Source organism: Castor canadensis, chromosome 7, assembly GCF_047511655.1.
Source record: "Castor canadensis chromosome 7, mCasCan1.hap1v2, whole genome shotgun sequence".
Classification (NCBI taxonomy): Eukaryota; Metazoa; Chordata; class Mammalia; order Rodentia; family Castoridae; genus Castor; species Castor canadensis.
In genome coordinates this window covers 77,750,114-77,777,308 of record NC_133392.1, presented here as the reverse complement: position 1 = coordinate 77,777,308, position 27,195 = coordinate 77,750,114, and the positions used below count along the sequence as shown (strand labels likewise).

At 38.0% G+C, this 27,195-nt stretch overlaps 1 protein-coding gene across 2 annotated transcripts in view; it reads left to right on the top strand.

The window, feature by feature from the left end:
- Ercc6 (ERCC excision repair 6, chromatin remodeling factor) overlaps positions 1-27,195 on the top strand; it is an 80,122-nt gene that overhangs the window by 10,768 nt on the left and 42,159 nt on the right. For both annotated transcript variants that reach the window (XM_020160123.2, XM_074079407.1), the window contains 3 exons: positions 3,782-4,496; positions 18,385-18,513; positions 23,689-23,847. In XM_020160123.2, the coding sequence (XP_020015712.2) occupies positions 3,782-4,496; positions 18,385-18,513; positions 23,689-23,847 (1,003 nt within the window). The remainder of the gene's footprint in view (positions 1-3,781; positions 4,497-18,384; positions 18,514-23,688; positions 23,848-27,195) is intronic.

Sequence of the window (27,195 nt, the reverse complement as noted above, 5' to 3'; positions counted from 1 at the left end):
TCCTTCCCTGGAAGTAGGGGGGATAAGGACAGATTACAAACACAGTGATCTGGAGGGCAGTAAGGGTGTTCAGTCATCTTCCTGTTCAGCATTGTAGGGACAGTGTAAGAATGGAAGAAAGGAAATGTGAAGCATGAGAAGATGAAAAAACAAAACCATCATTATTCATGGACTAAGCATAATTGTTTAGATAGAAAATTAAAAAGAACTCATGGGTAATCAGTTGGAATTGCCATGTGAACTTATCAATATCACTGAATACATGGTCAATATATAAAAATTTATCATATTTTTGTATGTCAGGAAGAATAAAAAATAAAATGTAATAGAGATGCCAGTTACAGTCAAAATCAAATGCATAGAAATCAGTCTTAGCCAAAAGCACAGTTTTCTGCAGTATTTCCTACGTTAAGAACTATAAAACATCATTGGAGAGTTAAAGGCCTAAGTAATTGGGGAGGTTTTTAATGTAAAGGGCATGTAGTAGAAGTTGTAGGTTAAGGGTAGGGGTCATTAGCAAGCTGATTATGAAATTTATAAAGACTCATTTGGCCAAGAACAACCATGGAATCTTAAAGAGAAATGTCAAGATTGTTATAAAGCTGAAGCAATAAGACGTGTGGTATTGGCATAAGGTGGCCCAAACAGACCAAAGGGACAGAAACAGGTCCAACAAACAGGTCCACCTGTGTATATTCACAAGGCATGATAAAGGTGGCAGACGATGCTAAGGAGAGAACAATCTTTTCAGTTAATGGTGTTTGGTTAATCTACATGAAAATAAAATGAATCTTGACCCATTTCACTATGCACAAAATAAAACTTTGAGAAGATGTCATGATCTTGGGCTAGGCAAAGACTTAACACACAAAAATGCTTGCCATAAAGAAAAAGATTTATTAAATGGATTATATAAAAACAAAAAGCTTCTGTTCATTAAAAGATGGTATTTAGAGAGTAAAAAGGTAAGCTGAAAAGTGGAAGAAGATATTTGCAGAACTTACGAGTCAAAGGATTAGAATCTAGATTGTATAAAAAAACTATAAATCATTTTTTAAGGCAGCTGAGTCAACAGAATAATGGGCACAAGACTTGAACATTTTCTACACAAACGAGGCTGTGTCCCAAGGAAAGGCACCCTGTTTCATTTGTCATCAGGGAAATGCCAAGTACAGCCACATTGAGGCACCACTACACAGTTACCAGAATAGCTAAAATGCAATGGCAAGAATGTGATTTATTGGAATTGTCAAATGCTGTTGTGGAACTTAAAATGGTACCATTTTGAAAATCTGTTTGACAGGTATACTAAAGCATAATAATCCAGATAATTATGTACATTTATTTCCAAAGAATGTGCACCAGAATATTCGTAACATTATCTCTGGGAGCCAAATCCTGGAACCCACCCAAATGCCCATTAACAGTGGAATGGGGAAATTGTAGCATATTCATGTAGAATATTAGCAACAGCAAGAGTTAACAAACTGCAGCTTCACTCAACAAATCAATGTGGATCTACAAGCATAATGCCGAGGAAAGCAGGCAGACACGGGAGCACAAACAATATATGTACACAAAGTTCAGAGCCAGCTACGACTCATCCATAGAGTCAGCCTGTCAGTATCTCTGGGCGGTGGCACAAAGGGTGCTCTGGGGATGCTAGTCATTTATATGTTACTGGATCTGGATGTTGATGAATGAGTATATATTTTTCTGAATATTCATTGAGCTTATGATTTGGGCCCTCTCTGATGTATACTTTATTTTAGTGCAATTTTAATGAAAAACTGGCTGTAGTATCATTGGTCTACAAGAATGGTAGATTTTATATGGCACTTACTCAAAAATTAAATAGAACTAGCAACCCCACTTCTGGGTATAAACCCAAAAGAATGGAAAGCTGGGACTGGAGGAGGTATTTGTACACCTGTGTTCAAAGCAGCATCATGAACAAGTCAAAAGGTGGAAGCAACCCAAGAGTCCATGGGCAGAAGACTAGTAAACAAACTAGGGCAGATACGATTAATGGAGTATTAGTCAACCTTAAAAAGGAGGAAAATTCTGACACATGCTATGGCATGGATGGACCTTGAGCGCATGATGCCAAGAGAAACAGAGGACAAATGCTAGAAGATTTAACCTACATGTGGCACCTCATAGTCATTCACAGAGAGAAAGCATGGTAGTGGTTGCTGAAGGTTGGCAAGAGGAGGAAGCAATGGGAGGTCTTTTATGGGGGCACAGTTTCAGTTTGGGAAGATGAGAAAGCTGTGGAGGTGGGTGGTGGTGATGGCTGCATGACACTATGGATACATATAATGCCACTCAGCCGTACCCTTGAAATGGTTAAAATGTACATTTTAGGGTTTGTGTATTTTGCTACAATAAAATAGAAGATTTGTGAGTGCATGGACAGACACACACACACACACACACACACAAAGAATCACAGAGTTTAGCGTATGGATTCCTTCCTGCTAAGCCGTAAGTCTTTGATTTTATGATTATGTGGTAATTATTTTGCTGGAGGTTAACTTAGTTAGCAAGAGGGATGATTTCTGGGTGACTTTACACTCATGGCATCCCTTCAAGTTCTCGTTCATCTCTTCAAGTCAGATACTGTCACGTATACACACTGCCGACCAGTGGACATTTTTGCAGAGAGGGGGATGTTCTTGGTTGTCTTTATGTAGCAATTTGGCACATGTAGCTATTGAGCTTCATATGGCAAGTACAGCTGTAGAACTCAGTTTTTAAATTAATCGTTAGATAGCCACAGGTGACATGGAAACTAAATGGTGACTACCATGCTGTGCTCAGCATTTTATGTTTTCTTATTTAGGCACATGCCTATCTCTTACATGTCTCTTTTCACTTTTACTGCCCCTTGAGTAAATCCACCTGAATGTTGGCATTAACAATGGCATGGGAACTTGGGAGATTACTTCTCATGGTCTACTCAATTATAAGGAAACATAGCTAAATTTGTTTGTAAGTATAATTTACATAGTAGTTACATAGTCACAGAGCTATCTTTGGATTTATGGAGTATATTTATAATGTGATTTTAAAGTTTGAATTCAATTTATTTTTAACTGGTACATAAAGACAATAAAATGTGCACATATCTGTGGAGTACCATGTGATGTTTTGATGCATGTTTATGTACAATGTAAATTATTCAGTAATGTATAAATCAGGTTAAACACTTACTTCTTAAACATATGTCTTTGCACCATGGTGAAAACATTCAAAGTCCTTTTTTCTGGCCGTGTGAAACATTGTTACCTGTCTTGAAATAGCACACCAGAACTTGCTATTCCTGTCTAAGTGTAACTTAGTACCATTGGTCAGCCTTCCCCTTCCCACCTTTACCCAGTTCTCCTCAGCCTCTGGTGACCACTATTCTAATCTCAAGTTCTATGAGATCTACTTTTTTAGATTCCTTGTGAGTGATGTCTTTCTGTGCCTGGCTTATTTCAGTTAACATAACTTAGATCACCAGTTCCATTCATGTTGTCACGAATGAGAGAATTCCACTCTTTTTATGGCTAAGTAGTATTCTGGTGTGTATGTGTACCACATTTATATAGTGTCATTTGGAGGGAAGTTGCTGAGAAACCTCCTTTTTGAACAGACTGTATTTAATATGGCATGATAGATGTTATATAAATTTTATTCTGTTCCTTTAGTACACTGACTATTTGTTGACTAAGTGAATATTTCCAGGATACTCTTGAAAGTCTTACAGTAGTGTACATTGCCATTCCTCTTTTAGAACCGGGGCCGTCCTGTCTTGGCAGTATGCTCATGCCTGCCCAGGAGACTGCCTGGGAAGAGCTCATCCGCACTGGCCACATGACACCATTTGGGACCCAGGTCCCTCAGAAACAGGAGAAAAAGCCTAGAAAAATAATGCTCAACGAGGCATCAGGCTTTGAAAAATATTTGGCAGATCAAGCAAAACTGTCTTTTGAAAAGAAGAAGCAAGCTGCTAATAAAAAAGCAGCCAGAAAAGCCTTGGTCACGTCTGAATCTAAAGCAGAAGCAAATGAAAACAAGCCAAACCAGAGAAGCAAAGTTCTTTCAAAAACAGATCAGCGCTTGAAGAAGCACATGAGGAGGCTGCAGAAGAGGGCGTTGCAGTTCCAGGGGAACATGCGATTGCCAAGGGGGAGAAAGCCCTCGGAGCTGGAGGTGAGACCAGAAGCAGAGGGAGACGCTGAAAGTGAGATGTCAGCATCCTCCCCCACAGAGAGGGAGGAAGAGTGCACAGAGGCCAGCCTGACTGGAGATGGCATTGACTGTGAACTGAAGCCTCTGCGCAAGGGCCTGAGACGTCAGAAGAAAGTTCTAGTGCAGGAAGATGATGACGACTTTTTCCCAAGTTCTGGGGAAGAGGCTGAAGCTGCAGGAGAAGGAGGAGGAGGAGGTTGCAAAGTAGTGAGATGCCGAGACGATGGAGATGAAGATTTTTATAAGCAGCGCTTAAGGTCAGTCTGAAGATTGTACTGTTTGTTTGCTGTAAGTGGCAGCTTTATTAGTATGTTAAGCATTCTGGAAGCATCTTACTGTTCTAGATCCCCAAATGTGCAGAGGTTAGGTTTCCTGCACCCCCAGCTTGCTAAAATCAGGAACTTGTGTCCTCAGTGGACTTGGCCCTGTACTTCTGAGTCTCTGTACAGATTTGGAGGCAAGTCCAGGATGAAGAGCTTAAGGGAAAGGCTGGGGCAAGAGCAGAGAGAGGACGGAAGTGTGAGTTGTGTGGCTTTATTCAGCAATCACCGTGTGGTAAATGTCAAGAAAGATATCACTGTGTGTACTGCGTGGAGGTTTTTGTTTCTATTTTTTTGTTTTCCTTCTGAAGCAGGTTAATAACTTTAAAAGAATTTCCTTCAAAAAAGAGCAGAAACATATGCTTTGGCATATGAAAAAATAAGCTTGCATTCTTTGTTTAAGATTAGTACATACTAATCATACAAAGAGGTTTCACTGTGATATGTCCATACGTATGTATAATGTGCTTTGATTAGATTTACTCCCTTTATTACTCTAAACTTACTTCCTTAAATCCCTCCTTCCTTGTCTTTAGAAAAGTCACCTACAGAATTATAAACCACCTTCATGTCAAAAGTGTACTTTGTATGCATAGCATACCATCCTTTTCAATGTAATTTTATATGCAGAGACTGACTTTGGTTTTTATCTTTTTGACTTTTGTCAGCATACAACATGAGGTAAAAAGGAGTTGAATGTGTGTAACAGAGTCAGAATCACCATTGGCCTGTTTCTGTGCGCCAGGAAAGCAATCCATACACCACATGCCTCTCCACGATGCCCCACTGAGCACAAGTTGCACGCATTAGTTCTCTAGAAGCTCTGCGGAAATCAGAGGGAAAAAGGAACCACAGAACTTTTTAAGTATTTAATATTGGGATGGCTTTTCCCCAGTTCTTAACAGTTTTTTCTTGTATCTCAGTGTGGGGAGACCTAGTTTATTGTATGTATTTCTTGCAGTTTTCCATTGGCCTTTATGAATGAAGGTTGACCTGTTGTTTTTCTTCAGAACTGCTCATGACCCATCTGAATCTCCATACATATTGTATAATCTTTTTTTTTTTTTTTTTTGGCATAACTTTTTCAAAGCAGATGCATAATAGTTTAAAAATAATTTGAGAACTTGTGACTTAAGTTCAGTTCTTAGACTGTTATATTCACAGTCTAATAGCACCTTAAGTAATATGTAGAGGAAGAGTGGCTTTATAGTTGTCATTTTGTACTGCAACTTTGGTTAGTATGTACACTTATTATCTGTAAGGTTGTTTGAGGACTATTGCTCAATACTCTTGAACAGTGAAAAGTGTCAGTCTTGTTTATTGTAGAAAATTAACAAGAGTGTTAATTTTAACATATTGATTATAAGTGGAGTAATATATATTCTCATTAAACTGGGTCAATATTAAATATATTTTAATTTATCAGTATTTTGATCAAGAGCAATTTATTTTGATTGAATTTTAAATATGGTGCAGTTTAATTTCATTGCAATAAGTTTTCCTTTATAATATTAAGATTGTAAAACAGTTATTTCCAGAGTCATATCATAGCAATTTTTTTTTTGCTAAAGTTACAGTAAAATCTCAAATGAATTTCAGAAATATCAATAACTCTAATTGCCACCAAAATACAATAGCTCTTAAAATTTTATAGCTAGTTATTAAGGCTGTTAAGCTGCAGATACTACGTGGAAATGTTTGTATTACATCTCTTTTGGTGCTCTTTGGATTGGGGGATGTTAAAAGAAAACAAAATACTCAGGGTTGAGAGGCATATTAAGAACATTTGAGAACTGCTAGTCACTCTGTTTTGTTACTTGTTTGTTGCTGATCATTGTAGATGGGTTGAAATCGTAATGGCATTCCTTTGAATAAAGAATAATTTTAGGATTGCTTGTCTCAGCAATGGTTTGATGACGGATGATCAGAATAAAGCCATAGAGTTTACAATATAGAAAATGAGTTTTTCATAGCAGTTAGAACTCCTAAGCTGGAAACCTTGTACAGAAGTTAAAAAAATATTGGTTATAGCCTGTTAGTTATAATGTTCTTTTAAGTTATTGGAAATGAGAGCAGGTGATTCGTAGGCATATTATCCCTTTTATTCTCTCAGCTGGAAAGTCATGGGCCTTTCTTTCATTATTAGCTGTAGGTTCGTTCTGACTAGATATTTTTGTTTAACCAGATATTCTGAGGGAATTTTCCTGTAGGCCTTTTCTACATTATGACCTTTTCTGGAACTCAGCAGTAGCAATCCCACTTTCTCTGTTTCGGCTCAAGACCTCAGCTTAGTCTTGAAAGTTCTTGCCATTTTAAAACTGCCTGTGCATGTTCCCTTCCTGCGTGTGTCTTTTTTGGTGTTCTCACGCTGCACAAGGAGGCTGGCTCATAAGTGGGATCCCCACTGTTCATTTCTGTTTACATTGAGGAGCATAGGCTGCTGCTTTGAAGTGTCAGTCATTCACATCAGTGGTACGCACATCCTATCAGGATTCGCTTTCTAAAAATAATACCACTGCTTAAAGACTCTCAGAGCCAGGTAAGGATTGTTTGCACCTAACACACTTCAGTGTGTGACATGTGTCCTGGAGAGTGCCTGCAGGCTGCTTGCCTAGTTCAGGCTGGACAATCAGGACAGCCCAGAGTGGCTCAGAAACAAATGTTACCCTCAGGGTGGAAAAAGGCAGCGGTGCTTGTGCCCAGACCTTGTTACGTCAGTGTGGTTTATTTCACTTCTCAGTTGAAATGTCAGGTCAGCTCTGATTCTTTGTATTTGCTTCCACTAAATGAATGCATTCTAGGACTGGATTTGGGGGTTTCTGGCAAAGAATTTGTAGGCTGTGAGTGGGCTTGTCGATCTAGTGACTTCAGAACTCTGCGTGCTTTGGAGGCTTTCCCCTCTCTCCCATCTTTCAGCACTCCTGATGGTTCCCTGCATTTTTAATTGTGAAAATATAATAATATTAAGATGAAAAAAAATTACCTATTTTTGGTTTTTTTCTATGTGTTATTCCAGTTTTTGATCCTGTACATACATATCTTTACATTCTCATTACAGTAGGCTGAACAGACACTTTGTCATAGGACTTCCAAGTTAATGAATTTGCCCATAGTCTCACTATTAAGAGGTAAATCTGAGGCTTGAAGTTAGGCAGTGCTGTGGAAACTTCCTTCCATTGTGGGATTGAGTAGAAAGTGCAGTATGTAGATGTGACCACAAGATGGTGCCAAGAACCAGCACATAGCTGCCTCTGCCTCTAGGGCCAGGAAACCAACCTGAAACCTAAGCTAGGTTTGGAAGATGGCTAGGGAGTCCAGATGACCTGACAAGTATGGTGTAGGTGAGAATAGAATTTGCCTCGTGGCCTGGTATAAACTGAATCTGTTTGATGCCTGTTGCTGTAACTTGCTTTTAATTCTTTTTTTTTTGATGTGACTGGGGTTTGAACTCAAGGCTTCACACTTGCAAAGCAGGAACTCTACTGCTTGAGCCATATCTCTAGTCCATTTTTCTCTGGTTATTTGGAGATGGGGGTCTTGTGAACTGTTTCCCTGGGGTGGTCTCAAACCACAATCCTCCCCATTTCAGCCTCCCAGGTAACTAGGATTACAGAGCTACTAGCACCTGGTTTTTTAATTCATTTTTGATTCCAAAGGTTTTTCTTTTCTTATGCCCTACTTTTTACTTTATTTTATAAAAATAAACTTGCAGTTTAAAAGGGCTGGTAAGGACTCCATTAATTTTGTGTTACAAATGGTCTAATGATCTTCAAGGCTTAATCATCTGGTAAAAATAATACTCCTCTTTGTCCTCTCTCTTGAGCACTGGGCTTCTGTGGCCAGGGTGAGTTGGATCCTGGTTTGGATGGTTTGGTTGTATATTTATACGTGCAGTTCCAAGAAGGAGCAGCCTGTCAGCATGCTGGCAGAGGGTTCAAGCCAAGTAGAATGAATGTTGGAGAGAATTTAGAAGGTTGGAGGCCCTAATGGCCTGAGCAAAGGTGGCATCAGGTGTGTGTGGGGGGGAGTGGGGGCGGGGAGGATGACCTAAGAACAACCGTAACTAGTGTGTTTGAATGCTTAACTACTTACTTTTTGTCATGTGGGTCAATTGGTTTAGTCTTCACATCCTCCTGGGAGATAGCCTGAGCTCTGAGAGTTGAAATTGTTTGTTCAAGATGCAGTTAGTGGAAGAGCCTTGAGAGGAGGAGGGGTGTGAAGGCGGTCGAGGCAAGTGGGAGTGGCCCAGCAGCTTGGTCTGCTGTAGTGGACTTGGACAAGCAATGTCTTAGGGACTAGTCTCCCTCCTCACTTGGTGGAGACCAGCACCTCATCATCTGTGATCCCTTCCTAGCCTGAGACCTTGCTGAAGGCAGTGCTTGGACAACTGCTGCTCTCCCACCTCCTGCATCTCTGTGTGTGGTCTGCATGGAGCTGCTTTCTCTCCCTTTTGCTGAGAGCCTGTTTGCACTGGGATTCTTTATGTCTGTTCTTTTGCTGGATTCTTATTTGTGGTAGATGAATACTTAGCAATTTTAGGCCATAGTAAAATAAAAGCCAAATTGATTTGCTTGTACCTTTTTTTAAAAAAAAAAAAAAACACAAGGTTTTATTTTGGTATAACAGGGTAAAGCATAGACAAGGGGATGGTGGGGGTGGGGAGTGATAAAGAGAGAGAAACATTTCCTGTTCCCCACATAGGAAATGGGAGCAAAGACTCTATTTGTACCTTTCTTTAAGGCCCCAAATAAACTTGAATGTAATAACTGAAAATGTGAATTTAGTAAAAGTTTCATCTAGATTTGATTCAGCAACCTAACTATAACAGTTTGAAGATTGTTCTTATTTTTGGGAGTTCATTTCTTTCTCAAGAAATTAGCTGTTCTTTCTTACTTTCTTCTTCTTCCTCCTCCTTTTTGTCTTCTGGGAATCCATATTTTAAAGAGAAAAGAAAAAGCTACTCCCTTAAGGATGTTTTCTTAGAGAGCCTGTTGGCTTCTTTGAAATGACAAAGCTGAGTCACAAATGAAGACTAATTCTGCTTCCTGCTCTATGCACACCTTTCATTCTAGGCTCTGGGCATAATTGTCTGCATCAGTCTTAATTTACTCTGTGAGAGCTGGACTCCTTACTGAGGGTATTTCATCTGCTCAGATGTGCCAATTAAGTCCACCCAGATAGACCCATAAAAAGGCAGATCAGAAAAGTAAAACACTGAGTATCTCAATTTAGCAAATTAGACTAATCTATAAGGGATTCTTAACTGTCTGAAATAGGAAACCTATTGCAAAAATGCAAACTATATTAAACACCCAGCTTGGTGTCTGAATATATGTTTAAAAATCAGGTTGTACTCACTGTGCTTTTGTTGTAGAATTTCTTTCGTGGAGATTGCAATAAGTGCAGAATGATCCTGAGGTTGAAATTTCACTCTGTATTAAGAATGATTTACCTCTGTGATGTGTAGTTGTTCCCTTCCAGTCAGTGCAGATTTAAACTCTGTCAGACTCTTGCAACCTGTGCAACATAAGAACAATATAAAGACAGAGCAGCAAGTTTCAGTTTTGAATTTCAAAGCACCTCAATATGTGACTTCCTTGGAGTTTGAGAAGGGCTGTGTTCATTTGATGGCTGTATGTTTGGCAGTTCCCATTGCAGATGTACTTTATCCTGTTAGTGGGTTGGTATAGGCAGTTGTGTCCATCGATTTTTCTGGTGTTAAGTGTGCCTTGTGATGGTCAGATCATCTGTAGTCAGAAGAACTGCCAGGCTGGTTTCCTATTACTTGGAAGAGTTTGCAGGGGTCTGGAGAAGAGTGTATGTGACTTACCCTGCACAGTAGGGAAGGAACCGTGTTGCTGCGCAGTGTGAAGGCGGTCTCCTCTTTAAATTGTAGCACTTTATAAAGGTTTAGACTTTGGTTTGCCCTTGTATAGTTGTTTTCATTATGTGGCAGTTACAGAGGTGATTATTGACCCTTTTTGGTAGGGGGAGGGAGAGAGTGAGAGATAACAACAGTATCTATTTCATTGGATTGTAAGGATTATGTGAATCAATAAATGTGAAATACTTAAATCTGTGCCTAGTATACAGTGAATATCAGTAACCATCAGTCATTATTACTAGTTGTTTTCTGACTCTTAAATTTAAAAATCTACACATATGTATAATCTCAAAACAAAACTTGTTCAGAGCTAGCCAACTTTACTTAAGTGCATGGTATCAGGGTTGTAAATCACAGGTCATAGAGTCAGATGGCCTGAGTCTTACTTGGTGGCCATAATATCTTGTGTGGTTCCTCATCTGTAAACTGAGGATCGTAGCAGTACTCTCCTCTAAGGTGGTAGGATAATAAGAAGTAATGCATCAGGTGCTCGATAGCTGAAAAAGGTAGAACAAAAATTTCATTAAGCCAGGAAGATGCTTGAAAAGAGGGTCTGTCAGAACTATGAAGAACTTATAAACAGTGATATATGAAAGGGTGACCTCTTTCCCAGGTAAAAAGCAGTTTAACAATTGACACTATTATGCATAGATAAACTATTAACTGTTAGAGGGTTCGTTTTATTGATGTTATGCTTTTTCTTACCTTTCATATTTTTTTGTTAGTATAATTAAGGCCTATATAGCATAAAATATTTATGAATAGAAGTGCAGTACCAATAGTTGTGGAGAAATAATCTTCCCCACACTAGAGGGCAGCAGACCTCTGCCCATGGACCATTGAAACCATACAGCCTGAGTTTTGAGGGCAGATAGGTTAAGATGGAACTGTGGTCTCACAGCTCTGCTTTAAGGTAGGTGTGCTGGATTCTTCCATGTCTTTTCCTGTGGCTTGATTTCGAGACTCCTTGCAGTCCTGGATGCAAAGGATGGCATGCTTGCAAGATCCTGTTCATCTTGACTGGCCAGTATGGGGTGGGTACCATGCCATGATTAGAGGCCAGACTTTTAAAAATTTTATTAGCATGTAATATTTGTACAAGAGGATACGTTGTGATATTTACATATGTGCTTGCAATATATTTTAGTTAGATTTACCCCTTCCATCATTCTCCCTCTTCTTCCTGCCCTCTCCTTCCCAGAACAGTTTCACTGGGTTTCATTCTTCTATTTTCATATATAAATACAAAATACATTGGAGGACAAACTTAAATTCTGCCTGCTCAAGGTTGTAATAGATAGTTTGACATTTGTTATTTTTATTCACATTTAACCTGCAGTTAACTAAAAATTTTTATTTCATTTAAAAAATTTTTTTGGTGGTACTGGGATTTCAACCTAGGGCTTCACATTTGTCAGGCAGGCACTCTACCACTTGAATCACATCTCTAGCCCTGATATTTCTTATGTTGGCTTTTTTTTGTAAAGGCTATGTAATATGCCAGTAATTACAAGGTAGCATCTGAGATTTATGTAGTTTCTTATACATGTGCTATCTCATTTAGTCCTAAAAACACATTATTTGGCATATTTTGTGGTCGAGGGCAGAAATCAGCAGTGGCAACTTATGTTGTCTAAAGTTCAGGACTCCCCTTTCCCGCTGAAGGCCTGCAGTGCAGCTCTCTGCCTGCATCTGGCGTCACTTCCCAGTGGTGTCTCAAATCTGTGTTCATTACTAGGTTCTGCTCTAGTGGCCACCACTGGAGTCTGATGGGGCTGCTGGTGGTAAAAACAAAACAAAACAAAACAAAACAGACAAATCTAGTGAATGACATACTCACTTCATTTTATTTGGTTGCAGCTGTGACTATTATAAGTCTGGAGTAAAAGAAAAAAAATGAAGATGGGAACATCAAAAACATTGTTTCCTTCCTAGCAATGTAAATATAGGTTAAGCCTAGTTAAACTCCTTCTTTTCCTATCCTATGGAGAATTCTTTCATAAGCAATCAGATCCCTTGCCCAGCCTTTCCCATGGTCCCAAGGAAGTTTCAAACCACACTTGAGGCTTGTAATTCTTCCTACTAGCTAGTGCAGAAAACAGTCTCTTATTGCAAAGTGAATTCACATTGGTGAACCTGAAAAATGGAACTCAAGCTTGAAAATAACTTAAATAATTTTTATTTTATTTTCATTATTCAAAATAATGAGTTTCTCCTTGCCTCCCCCCCCCCCAATATCTTTTTTTTTTGGTATTTTGCTTATAAGATTCTAAATTTAGAATTTTTCTGACATTGTAGTAGCCCCTTTCATGGGTCATTCTTTAACATCTTAGCAGATGTTAACCATGTTTATCAAGTAGTCAGAGCGAGGTGTAGGACTTCAGGGTCACATGAGTAGGAGTATAGAAAGTAGGAGGTGGGCTCTAAGTGAGATAGAATAGGAAGTTTCTGGAACCATTTCTTGATGACCCACTTAGTGAAACTGCTTCTCTGCCTCTCTGTTTTGCTTATACCGAGCCCAATTCTGAACTTCATTCACTCAGCATTTATTAAATGTCTGCGTGAGGAGAGCATTGTGCTAGTCTCTATCCTCAGACGGCTCCCATCTAATGGGGGAGACAGATGTGGATTTCATAATATGCTAACACTGATGCTTTAGAAGAGACCCACAGTGTGCTCAGGATGTCACTGGGTTGGGAGGGGTCTTGGTAGAGTAGGTGTCCTAACTTTGCCTGCTCAGAGAAGACTTGCTTTGAGGGGAGGTGCTGTTTGGGAGGGGGGACTGGTGGGTCTGTCAGGTGTATAGATGTGCATGTTAAGGGAGGGAGTCTCTGGACAGATAGTACTGGATGTGCAAATGAACAGAGTTCAGAAGGCTACATAGAAGGTATGGCATAATGGCAGCCAGCCATCTTTTTCTGCTTGTATAATTCAAACATCTTGGGATTTGGAAATTGTAAAATAAATTATCACTAAATGGTGGCAACTAGCTTTCAGGTGTATTCTTAGGGTTCTATTGTAAGGCACTCCAGTAACTTGCAGTGGTCTTGGTGTAGTTGAGCTACTGCTTCTGACAGATCATTATTGCAGTATCAGCCCCAGGCCCACAGCCTGGGCTAGAGTCTCCTCCTGCATGAGTGAGGGGAAGCCAGGAAGTGTTTTCTGTGCCTGCATCTGACAGGGATTATAAGTTTATGTTTATTACTGGCTTCTCTTCTAAGGGGCTGCCAGTGAAGTCAACAGCGGACTGAACATGGCAGCCATGTGAGGAGTTAGAAACTGTGCCAGGGAACACCAGGCCCACTTCGTTTTATGTGGCTGCAGCTGTGACTATTACATGTGTGGAGTTTTTAAAATGAGAGGATAGAGAACATGGAAAAGCTATTCCTTTTCTAAAAAAAGTAATATTGGACAATCTATTGTTCCTTTCTGCTTTTTCTCAGTTAATAGATACATTTGTTGAAGTAACAGAATTTAGAAATTTGGGGGGTCATTTCTAACTTTTAAGATTTTGGCTCACTTGGGCCCAGATCTTCACTTTGACTTCCCTCTATCCAGTTTTAAGTCATTCTGTATCTCCTTTTTGTTACTATCATATAAAATTCCACCATACTTCACGACAGTTTTCTGTTTACAAATTTATGGCAACATTTTTATTTTTATTTTTGTTGCTGGGGATTGGACTCAGAACCTTGCACATGCTAAGCATGTACTGTGCCACTGAGCTGCAGCCCCAGTCCATGGCAGAATTTGTGAATTGATTCATTCCCATAGGTGTCTTCTAAAGGGTAGGTGCCTTTACTCATATGGCAACCATATTACTCATGATAATTTGTTGAGCATCCATTTGATGAGCTATTAGCTTTCTGTGAAACATTTGTGAGATATTGCATTGTTGCATGTAGTTCATGTTGAGTTGTACATAGCCTCTGTTTCCTTCTAAGTAAGTGTAGTAGTAGTACCTGCTGCAGGGTTAGTGTGAGGATTTCCATAAGTGTTTGTGATGATGTGTAATTCTCTCTCTCTCTTTCTCTCTCTCTCTCCCCCCTCCCCCTCCCTCCTTCCCTCTCTCCCTCTCTCCCTCATTCCTTTCCTCCCTCTCTCTTTTTTGATGTGGTACTGGGGTTTGAACTCAGGGCTTTGTGCTTGCTAGGCAGGTACTCTACCACTTGAGCCAGCTTCCAGCATTTCTCTTTAAATTCGTTAAGCACTTATATTGTATCTCTGTGCTATGCTTTGCATGAGTCATTCTTCCCTAAAAACAGTGAAGTAGGTATCGTTGTTCTCAGTAGAGGAAACTTAGATGCTAACAAGGTTAATTACTTGCTGAGGGTTAAGAAGCATGTGATGGTTTGGATCTGGAATGTCCCCAGAAGGCTCCTGTTGAAGGCTTGAACTCCAGTGTAGCAGTGTTGAAAGGTGAGCTTTTGGAAAGCAGTTGGATCATGAGGGCTTTGATCTCATCAATAGATTAGTCCATTGATGGTTCATAATTTGATTGGGTTATTGGGAGATGATGAAAGCTTAGGAGATGAGACCAATTTGCAAGGAGTGAGTCCTTTGGGGACTTGCCCTTGGCTACTATATCTTGTCCTCAGACCCTTTCTTCCTTTTTTCTGCTTCCTGGCCATCTCCACCATGAGGTGATCAGTTTTGTTCCACCACAAGTTCCTTGCCATGATGTTCTGCCTCACCATAGCTCAGAAACATTGGAGCCACGTGACAACGAACTGAAACCATGAACTGAAATAAACGTTTCTTCCTTTAAGTTGATATTCTCAGGTATTTTGTCACAGTGATGGAAAGCTAACACAGAGCTAATGAATGGAGCAGGACTTGATTCTAGCTAGTCTGCACCCAGAATTTTATATGTGGGCCTTTGGTTCTGCCTGCATCCAATCCAGTGTATTCATAGCAGTTTTCCCCTTTACATCTTTGTGCTGGCTAGACAGATTGCTCAGTCTGCCAGACTGCAGGATTACCTAGAGATCATGGTAAGGATGGCACCTAGGATGGGGAAGGCCACTATCCCCCCCACCCTTTTTCCTATGGTGCTGGGGATGGAACCCAGGACCTCACACATACTAAGCAAGTGCTCTGCTACTGACCTATGTCCCTGACTCTTGTTTCTTTCTGTATTCTGTATTTGAGTAACTTGGTTCTCCTCCCTCTCTCTGGTGTGCTGCGTGGTCCATCTGGCCAGTGCCTTCTTATGGTATCACTTTTGTGGGTGCTTATTAGATGTCAGCTCTAAGCCTTATGAGGAAGTATTGCAGTATGTAACAGAATCTCTCAGCCTGAGCCACATGTGCATGTGGTTGTACTTTGTCTTTAGTATGTGTATATGATTTTACTGGGGTGATTTGTCTTCACAATGATATAGGTACTTGTAGACTATAATGATTTTCCCTGACCACTTTTACTCATCCTTTGTCTTAACTGTATAAATGTTCAGTGTGTTCATCTTTCTTTACAAAGCTGAAGACTCTGGGAGGCAGTCATATCTGTGGTGGCTTTTGTGGTTTCCTAGGTGCTGAGTCCTGTGGTGACATGATGCCTATGTATTTTAGGACAGAGGGAGTCAGGAGGAGAAGGTGAAACCTTATTGATGCAGAGTGATGTGGTGAGAAATTTAACAGCCACAAAAATTTATTGGCTAAGTCTAAGGAAGTAACTGTCACTTGTCAATGAAGTTTAATATGTGATATGCTTATATAGAAAGTATTTATGATCCTATGCCAAACTGCTAAAGTCAGTATCTGGTGTTTTTATTTCTTTTCCTATAAAATCATCTTCGAGAAATTGCATACTGAAGTCTTTTTAAGTGGCTATGATAGCTTTTGTGATTTCTTGGAGTTTCACTTACCCACAAATTTGCTACATACAAATGTCTTTTGCTAGGCAGATATTAGGTGCTGAGTTCTGATGGAATATCTCATCTTAAACTGCTTCATGGCTAAATTTCTGAGAGTGAGTAGCAAGAATTCAGATATGTATATCAGGAATCTGTATATACATCTTTTTGGTTTCTAAGTTCTGATAGTAAGGATATACCTGTATGCCAGGGTTTCTCAGCCTTGACATCATTGACATGTGAGACTAGGTAACTTCTTAGTGGGGGGAGCAGCTGGCCTTTGGGTTATAGGATGTTTAGCAGTAACCCTGAGCTCTACCTGCAGGATGCCAGCAGTAGTCTGTCCACTGCTAACAGCCCAGTATGTCAGTATGTCTGTAGGCATTGTCACGTTACCCTGGGTTGCAGTGAGGAACAGAATTACCCCAGTAATTCTTCAGTGGTTGAGAACCACTGCTGTACACCATTGTGTAGTTTCAATGCAGAACTAAATTTGTAAATAGCATGAAACTCAGAAGAGTAACAGAGACTATTACTGCCACCTAGAGATAGTTCATTTTGTCAGTTGTGTAGAGATTATTTTTAAGGAGGAAAAATAATAAAAGAGAGGAAGAGATTGCCTTTAAAAGTTAAGCATAAAAAGGATATTTAAATTTTTTATGTAAAGGAGTATCACATATGGTTATATGATAGCTGGTTCCCTAGACTTGGCCATGTAATGCCTCTTCCATTTGATGCCTTTCTCTGGAAATTACCAACAAGGCTTCATTGATCTTATTTTTAGGTGCTCTCACTGCATTGTAGTGCAGTTTCAGATCACCAACGAGTGCTTTCTTACTGATTACAAGTAAATTTCAGCTGAAGGGTTGAGATTTTCAGCTAGGCAAGTTTATCAGAGGATGTGTTTTATGATCCACCAGCAGTGACTTGAGTGGGTTGCCGGGCACTGGCATTTGGCCTCCATGCTGCTTCTGTGATGGACATTGGACAACACACCACCCCTCCAGCCATCAGTGTGTAGTCTTAACCTTTCCTTTTCTTTTCTGCCTTCCCTAAGATGTTCTCTGACATTCTTGCATAATCAGTGGGAGATGAATGCCTTCTTGTGTGTGTTGCTGTTCTCATTCCCTTCCTGTGAGCTTTTTAGTTTGAAGGCATTTATTAGTATTGTTACTTTATTACATTTACACTGTTTTTATGACATTCAGAGTGTCAGTTGCAACATGCTGAAAATCATCCTTTTATTTTGAATGTGAATGGAATCTGAGACTTTTTATTCTAGTAATTTTTTTTCTGTTTATTCATAATACCACTGTTCGTTATAGTTACATGAATGCAAAATTAGTCTGGTTAAATGGCTGCACCTTCTGTACTACTGTGGTGTGTTGTAAGACTTTCATAGCTTATATGACTGACACTTTTTTTGATAAACAGACATGGTATTGTGCTTTTGAAATATACATGTTAATATACATGTTCATCTTATTTTGTATGTAAAAGTATCATATTCTTAATTTCTTAACTTAGACTTCATCCAATGAATGTATTTTTTCTGAGTGCTTTGATGTTATTGTTGCCTCCTCCTCAATTAAGTAAAGGGAATCTGATAATGGCAGTTTTGACCAGAAATTTGCTTTATGCCCAAGATGCTATATTATTCCACCTAACAACTAGCACACAAATAGTAATTATTAGTTAAATATGTTTACTATACTGTATCACTATTTTGGAGATACTTAGCTATGTTGAAATTTTTCTGAATCTTTTTTCATTTATCTCAGGAACTAGCATAGAAATTTTTCTTTAGGGTATGCCAGAAAAGGAGCAAATAGTTTGGATAATGAAATGAGACCTTATAGGAATATTTTTAGAGTAGCTATAATAATTCAAATAAGAATTGCCTTGAGAAGGCAGGAAAAGAGAATTAGTTTTCCTCTTTGAATGTCAGTGTTTTGGGTAATTATGGCTCAGAAAACTGAAAGACCATTCTGATTTCCTTGTGTTTGCCCAGTATGTGACCTATGACTAGCTATTTCAATCTGTCTGTAATAAAAATAACTTGAACATGACTTTTATTTTCTTGGTAGGAAGTGGAATAAACTGAGACTGCAGGACAAAGAGAAATGTCTGAAGCTTGAAGATGATTCTGAGGAAAGTGATGCTGAATTTGACGAAGGCTTTAAAGTGCCAGGTTTTCTGTTCAAAAAGCTCTTTAAGTATGTGCCTCTGTATTTGTTCTGTCCTCTATATTTGTCAGCAGGCCATTGTGTACAAATTAATATTTTAGGAATTACACATTAGTTACTGTGGACCCTTAAGGTACTTGCAGCAATTTATTGCAAATACAGACACTGTCAAATGAAATTTTAGCTACATGGCTATTCATTAAAATTAGATGATAATAAATTGACTAAAGTGCACATCGGGTATGTTTGTAAACTGATGAATCTATATGGACCTGTCTCAGCAGACTAAGAGCAATGCATTTAAAAGCCTCTCCATTGAATTAGTTTTCCTTGTGTTCTTAGTAATTTTAAGGGACCAAATCTCTAATTTCTTAAATCAGATTAATTTGATGAGTTGTATATTAAAATCAATATCAAAAGTTGTTTATTAAAATCAAACCTTGGGGAGGGTTTTTCCTTCTATGTGGAAATAAAAAAATAGTTGAGATTATTTTCTGAGTGCCTTATATTGTACCTAAGAGTGTAATACTTTTGAGCTGAACAAATGCACATCTAAATATTTTATGTAGATGTCATTCTCACATCAAAAAGAAGACATAGGCAACAACACCTCAAGGATTTAGTTGCTGTTGGAGGCTGACTTAAGTTCCATATGTAAAGTGGCCATGTGTGGATGACTGGATGCTACCTGATAGATGCATGCTCTGGACGGGTCTCCCATGATGAATGTAAATACCCAGGAACATTTTCAATCTCCTCACTCCTGGGATTTACTTAACAAGGTGCTTTAGGAAGGCTTCTTAGATGCATATAGGAAGTTAAACCATTAAATAGCTTCTTTCTCTTTCATATCATCAATTTGTAGTCTGGAGCAGGATGCAAACTTCTTTCTGTGAGATAATTAAGTTTAATGTCCTTTATAGATTCAGCCGTCAGCATGCCCTAAACTTATGGAAGATATCTATTTAAAAATAGCATGCTCTTTATATTCCTTCTCAAAGAGCTTATATGTGTGTAAATAAATAATGTGCATATATGTAGGTATACATATATAGATGTACATACATGTGAGTGTGTATATATACGTGTGTATATGTGTAAATATATATATATATATATATACAAATATATATATAGTGTGTGTGTGTGTGTGTATTTGTGTGTGTGTGTGGTGCTGGAGATGGAATCCAGTGCCCATACATGCTAGGTAAGAGCTCTACCACTGAGCCAAATCCCCAGTTCTATATTAAGGTTTAATTTATTTCTATATTGAGAGAGATAGGAGAGGCAAAGCTGAGTCCTAACAATGTGAATTGACCTGGCTGGGTGGCTATAACTGAACAGAGGAAGAACTGTGTTGAAGGCAAAAACTAAATCTCTAATAATTTCAGCAGAGAAGTCATTTCCTAGCCTGGAGAGGTGACTGCTTTGTATGTTATTTCCCCCAAATGAGAATTAACTACAGAAAGGCAAATAAAGGCAACATTTATTGGCAACTCTTTTCACTTTTTCTAAAGTGATTGCTTATTAAGGAACAGTCAAATTCCTTTTGCTGTACTAGCAAAAGGAACACCCAGATTATAGATTAAGTTGATTTAACGAAGACAGGGTACCTCTGTATGTGTAGTAAATGATTTGGCAAATACCCTCAGGAATCAAGTTGAATGTACATTTTGTATAAATGTCAGATTTTCTAGGAAACAGGTTTCATAGTTAATAGAAGCAAACTTTGTTTACTAAGAGTCAGTCTATTAGATATTAACCCTGTTATGATTAATTACATGGTTATAACCTTAGTATAGTTAACATAAATACATGTTTGTTTGTGTTCTTAGTCTTAACTGTACATTCCTAGAAAGTATTTTGTTTTTATATCTACAAAAACAGGATTTATATATCTTATCATTATTATAAAACTTCTGTTCCTTTTCTTCTGCCATATGAAAATAAATTAATAGGATAGGTAGAATCTCTGTTTTTCTTTTGTAATTAAGTTTCTGCTGAGCCAATTTATTTTAAACTGTATATATTTTTAACATATTTATGTTATATATATATATATATATATATATATATTTTAAGCATTTACTGCACTCTGTGGAATTGAGTTGATAGGCTATATAGTTGTATACCAGGGAGTCAGAAGGTACAGTTTTCCATTTAAGTGCTATTTTCTCAAGATAATGTTTAACTTTTAAATTTCTGTTCTGAAAGTTTGCCCAGCAAATGCATTTATCTGTATAATTTAGCAACCACATGACAAATTTCAATCTTTTGACCTTCCTTTTAACCAAACTAGTAAATGCAATCTTGGGTTAATATGACAATGCCAAGACACATACACCAATTATCTGTGGTTATTTTCTGACACTTCTGCTTCATGGGGATAGCAGAGTATAGTAATTTCCCTTACAATAGTTTATAAGTATCTTTAACTTTTTCTGAAGAGTAAATTTAATACACTTTTGAGAGATTTGGAAAACTAGAGTCTGTAACCTGTTTTCATTTTAACTATGTAATTGTTTTGCACTGTTTATTAGGAGTATAAAGCAGTAAAACCAAAATCAGTTAGGGCTTCTGAGGAACCAGAGCCCAGGCCCCTTGCTTCTCACTCAGCACACACCCCTGTAACCAGGTGGCAGCTGCTTTTGCGTTTGAGTGAGTTTCTTTCCACTGCAGCCTGAGGACATGCCTGTGCTGTGGGTGGGTGGAGCAGAACCCCAGCAACATCTTTATACAATCTCCCTAGCTGTTGGAGATGCAGCTTACTGGGATGCTTGTTCATTATCTTCCCTTAAGTGATTTCCTCAGTTCTTCTCATCTTCATCTAAATAGACCATAATGTGCTCTTTGAAGGCCCCTGGAGATTAGATTTGGAGAGGTGGGAACACCCAGTACTCTGTTCCTGCCTGTCTAGGGACACACAGAATTCAGTATCCCATCCCAGTCTCAGATTCTTTCAATGGTAACATTTCCCTAATTGCTGCTTTTGAGATTTTTTTCCAGTTTCAGCCCCATACAAAGAGAAATATTGGTTCCTATGTTGAGTGGAGGCAGTGTGGTGTGGTAGGGTAGAACCCTGGGATGATTGCTGGGAGGTTCTGGTCCCTGCCTTAAGAGCTGGTCCCATAATTGGTAAGAGGAGGTCAGTCGGTTAGAATTTAGTGATTCTGGAAATGGAATGCACACAGTTTTTTTTTTAAAGGACTTTTTGTAATTTTTCTTTTCAAGAGCTGCCAGTTCATGAACTCGCTTTTGTTCCAGATCAGGGTTTCCTCGACCTTGGGTACTCTTGGTATTTTGGGCCAAATAATTTGTTGTGGTGACTCTCTTGGCCTCTGCTGACTATACCCTAATTGCACTTCTCCACTTGTAATAAAAATGTCTAAGATATGGCCATATGTTCCAAGGGAGCACAGTGCACCCAGTTGAGAACCATTGGTTTAGATTATTTCCAAAGGGGAATCACTTGGGACTTCTGGATTTCAGTTCTGGCTTTCACATTTTTTTAGCAGTGTGACCTTTGGCAAATCACTTAACCATTCTGAGCCTTTGTTTCCTAACTATAAAATGTGCTGACGACTGCCTCTGAGAAGGTTGGTTGTGAGGCTGTATCCAAACCACCTGGCATGTTGCCTCCTAGCAGTGGGCTCCTTAAGTGGTGGCTGTTATTCTCTGATGACATACCACACATTTGTGGAACTTGTCCTTCTTCCCAAATTAATTGATATTCATACTAGACATCATGTGTTTTGATTTTTAATCCTTTTCTCCAAAGTGCATATCCAGTGTTTATTATAATTAGCAACCAGCGGTAAATGTCTCAAAGTTTTCCTTATATTGTAGGTATTAATGGCAACAGAATAAAACTTCAAAAATTGATTTGCCAAGTGTTGGGGGAAAGTTAATCATGACAGATTTACTGCGAAGAGAAAAAGTAAAATCAGCTCAATAAGAACTGAAGTCCAAGACGAGATTTTAAGTGGGCATACCAGACAACAAAGAGGAGACACCAGAGCAGTAAAACATCAATGGGAACCTGCCCTGGCACTTCATTAGCCTGTGTATTTTCTTTGGAGGGGGGAATCCTTAAATTCAAATCTTTTAAGTGGTTTTTGCTTTAGATTTTTTCACTTGGCTTATAATCTTTACACCATTCTAAGATACTAAATCTTTTTTAAAAAGATTTTAGTATTATTCCTTAAAAAAAAAAAACCCTTCGTTTTTAGGTTTATAGATTGAATGTTCCATTGGTAGAGAAAAGAAAATATCCACTCCTATTTGTTTTGAGAAGGGAAAGGGATGGATGTATATATATTATATACTGTTTATTTTTGACCTGTGTTCCTTCTTTAAAATTTTAACAGCTCTGATCTTGTACCTATGGTAAAATCCCTGAATCAATTTCTGCTTTAAAATATTAAAAGACCTTTTTGTATTATTCAGTCTTTAAATTGTTCTTTTTTGCATCTGCTAGTAATATGACAGAATCATCTATTATATACTAATTTTGAAGACGGTCCTATTATTCAGACTTGTTTATGGCCTTAAAACTTAATTTAATTTTTTCTATAAAAAGATAATATGATTACCAAGTGACTTTACAGTAGCAAAAGCTACAAATTTTGTTTTCTGTCCTGCTGTTTTTGATGTTATTCATTGAAAAAAAGAAATGTATGGAGGTGTGGCGTAAGTGGTAGAGCACTTGCTTTGCAAGTGTGAAACCCTTAGTTCAAAACCCTGTCCCACCAAAAAACAAAAACAAAAAACTACTGAAAAAATAAACGTGTTGCCTTTTTATTATTATTATTATTATTTTTGTAGAGTTTGTGGAACTTTACATGCTAAAAATATTTTGGATTTTTTCCCCCAGAAAGAGTGAATGAAAGATAATAAGTTTATGCTTGTTTACCAAGCTGTTTGTAATGTTGAAAAAGAAATGAAATAGTCCCTAATTACCTCATCTATCAGTTTAATTAGAAATGTGTTAACATTCTGTGAAGAAAAATTTGTGATTTTATGCCTAGGTGATCAAAAATGTATGACCTTATAAATATAATACTCATGTAAAACACACATCCGGCATGTTTCTCTGATTGGTACTAGAACCTAGTCAAATGATTTATTCATGAGTACTTTTTGTTATGATGTGTATTACCCACAATTTGCCATTTTCTCTTTTCTTGTTGGTGTTTGTTGTTATAGGTACCAGCAGACAGGTGTTAGGTGGCTGTGGGAATTGCACTGCCAGCAGGCAGGAGGAATTCTGGGAGATGAAATGGGATTGGGCAAGACCATCCAGATAATTGCCTTCTTGGCAGGTCTGAGCTACAGCAAGATCAGGACTCGTGGTTCAAATTACAGGCAAGTGCTCCTCTGCAGACTGTCAGTCTGTGGAGCTCAATTAATATTTCATCAGATGTATTGCTGTGGAGGAGGGTCTTGTGAATTATTGATGACATTTCAATTACAATATTCCTTTAATTCTTTTAGTGGGGGACATCAAAGGAAAAATTTTACGAGACAGTGGAGCTGTAGGGCAGGAGAAATTAAACATGTAACACTTTTAATGAATTCCAGGCATTGATGCTTCATTTTGCAGATGAGCCCCACTAGATATTTTGGGTCAATACAATGTCTAAGGTTAGCTCCTGCAAATGGATTGTTTACAAACTCAATTATGTTAATATCAATAGTTTACACAATATGGAATTTTAAATTAGACATAATACCTTTAGTTCCATTTATTAAATTTTACATTAAAATATTTGTTCTGGCAGGAGACCAGGTGAGCATTACAGTAAGTACAAAGTCTATTCATAGGGAAAGTTGGAGCTTTGAAGAAGCCATTCTCCCTAATTTCCTTTATAGTCAGTGTGCATGATAGCATTTATAGATAGCTCTCTCTCTCTCTTTTTTTGAATGAGTTACTTCTCCGCTCACTGTGCTTTGGACTCCCTTCTTGATCTTTTCGAATTTCATACACATTCCAAGGCCAAAGCCTAAACAACTGTCTAAAATTATAGAAAACAATGTTTAGATTTTAATCTTTATTCTTAGAAATTTAAATAAATTTAAGTCTTTAATATTCCAAAAGAGTAAGGGTTTAATCTGTTCCGTATGATAGCATTGAAATGCATGGTCTTTAAATAAAGAACTGTGAGCATTTCCATATTTAAGTTTTAAATTGGCTTAGTAGAACTCTGTATTGGTAAAAATATTTGTAGGTAAATTATATAGGATGTTTATTATTGAACCCAGATAATCCAAGCGCTCCTGTTTCAGTAGGCTTATCTAATGAGTAATGCAACATAGTTACCAGGCGGCTCTGTCCCAGGAACCTCAGGCACTGGCTAGGTATGATTTGGAGATACCTTTGAAACAGTATCCATGTGCCTCAAGTCCACAACTGCAGAATGTTACTATCCTACACTCTAGTGCTTCCACCTAGAACTGTTTATAAGTGCCAAACACAGACCAAACCATTGAGTAAAGACCATTGTTTTTAGTGTTCACAGTGTAGCACTGTGCTTTCCTTTCTTACTCTCACTTAGCAGGTCAACCCTTCTTGTGAGGAGCATTTGAGTTTTAAAATACTTTCAGAATCCTAGAAGTATTTATATAACTGTAGAAGGGAGAAAACATTTAGAGATTTTTAAATGCTAAATTTATACTTTGTTATTCTTGTTCTAAGAAAGTTGTATTGAAGCAGAGACTTTCCTTCAAATATTAGGATTTTGTTACATTTTAATGTTCTTTTACCTATGACAGTTAGTAGTTTAGCATTTTACACAAATGCTTTCTTTGTTGTAAGTAAGCTTTTTGGTTAGCTTGGCCTGGGTGACTCTGTTGGACTGTTTTGATAATGATAACTGGAGAGTCGTAAGCTGCCCCATGTGGTTTCTAGAACTGTCTCTCCTTAAATGATTTATGGTATTTTCTTATTTCTCATCTCTTTCTTCCCTTCCCTTCCTATTATCATGAAACGTGTAGTCTAATACTCTGGGCCTAGGAAACCTAAAGCCATCCCTGCAGTGTAGGTTTGATCTAAAAATTAAAACAATTTTTAATTGGTGCCAATCCTGCTAGGAGTGAAGTTGGTCTAACAGTGAGCATCAGCTGTAATCAGTTAGCTATCAGTGGTCATGTTCTCTTTTCCAAAATGACACGGGGTAGATATTGGGCTAGCCCCACATTATCTTTATTAAAATAGTATTGGTAGAAGTGTTTCTGAGAATATGGCAATATATCAGCCAAACAACTGGGCTCTTCATGAATAGAACTTTGCTGAGGAGCTTACTTCCCCTCCACTTAATGTGCCCAAGCAAATTGGATAACATTTTCCTAACAGTTCTATATAACATGTCCTTCTCCGAAATTAGGTTGACTTGGAGTTTTCCTCTACATTTATGTCCTAAAGAAAATAGTCATCCTTTGAGGTCAAAAGAAGTTCTGCATGAGCTGGCATTGCTTCATTCACTCAGTTCATTTCCTCTGAACTCTTGGAAATTGGAGATGTTGGGGTACTAATTTGAGATGGTTTTAGTGTTGAGTTTTAAGGTCCACAAACATTGGAACTATGCAAGTCTTAGTGATACCAAGAAACTTCATGGTAAAGCAGTTTGGTTTATTTTCTTTTGTTGGCGGTGTTTTAATGTGCATTGTATGCATGTTTGTTGTTAGAAGAGGGGGAAGCATGTAGTTAATAAAACTGTATACTGACTTGTGTTCTCAGTTCTTAATGGATACAGTGGCTTTTCCCTTTGCCATTCTTGTAATGATGGGGACTCTGAACTTTATGATGGGGAGGAAGTTAATTATTTATCTTTAGATTTTCAGTTAATACTTAAGTGTCTTATTTGTCATTTAGTTAATTTCTTTTTTATTGTTTTTACATTTATTCATATGTGTATACATTGTTTAGGCTACCTCTCCTCCTGCTTCCCACCCCCCTGTCCCCATTTAGTTAATTTTTAATGAAGATTAAGTATCCTAAAAATGTTAGTAAACTTTACTAGGAATGACTTTTTGTAATTCCTATTAAGTTCTAGGCTATGGCTAGCAGATCTCCATCTTGCACATTGAAATAATATTGAATTTAGGACAAGCTATTGACTTGTCCTAAATTTATTAGGTAATCAATGGTAATCAAAGATTAAAGGAACTATAGTCTGTTTAGTAATTGATGCTAATCACTTTAGTATGTTTAGCCATTTCTTATGCTCATCTCACTGATATGAGGTTGGAAAAGGGTGGTTCAGTTGACAGAACTGTTAATGGGTTTGATTGCCCCTTCTGTGGTCCAAGAAACGTCTGCCAGGCTCTGAGATTTCAACTCAGCATGAAAACCTCCTCATTCTTGTAATAGAGGAAGAATGGCAAAAATTCAAGGGCATGATATTGCCAGATAGATGTTCATCCAGAAGAAAATAGTAGCCTTAAATGCGAAAGTGTAGCAGTTTGCTGAAGGTATATTATAAAAGAAAAAAAAGCTGTATAGTCTGAAAGGGCATATGTGTGTATTCATGCTTTTTTAATGTGAGTTTGTTATTAAATATTTTAGACAGTATTTCATAGGTCATTCCCTAATCCCTGCTAAGTGCATATTGATGATAACTGTCTTTTTATTCCCTTTGGAGGATATAAAGAAGCTGGTGCATTTAATCCTTTTAAAAAGGAATGCTCTCATGGAAGGGGCCAAGGGCCAGGGCA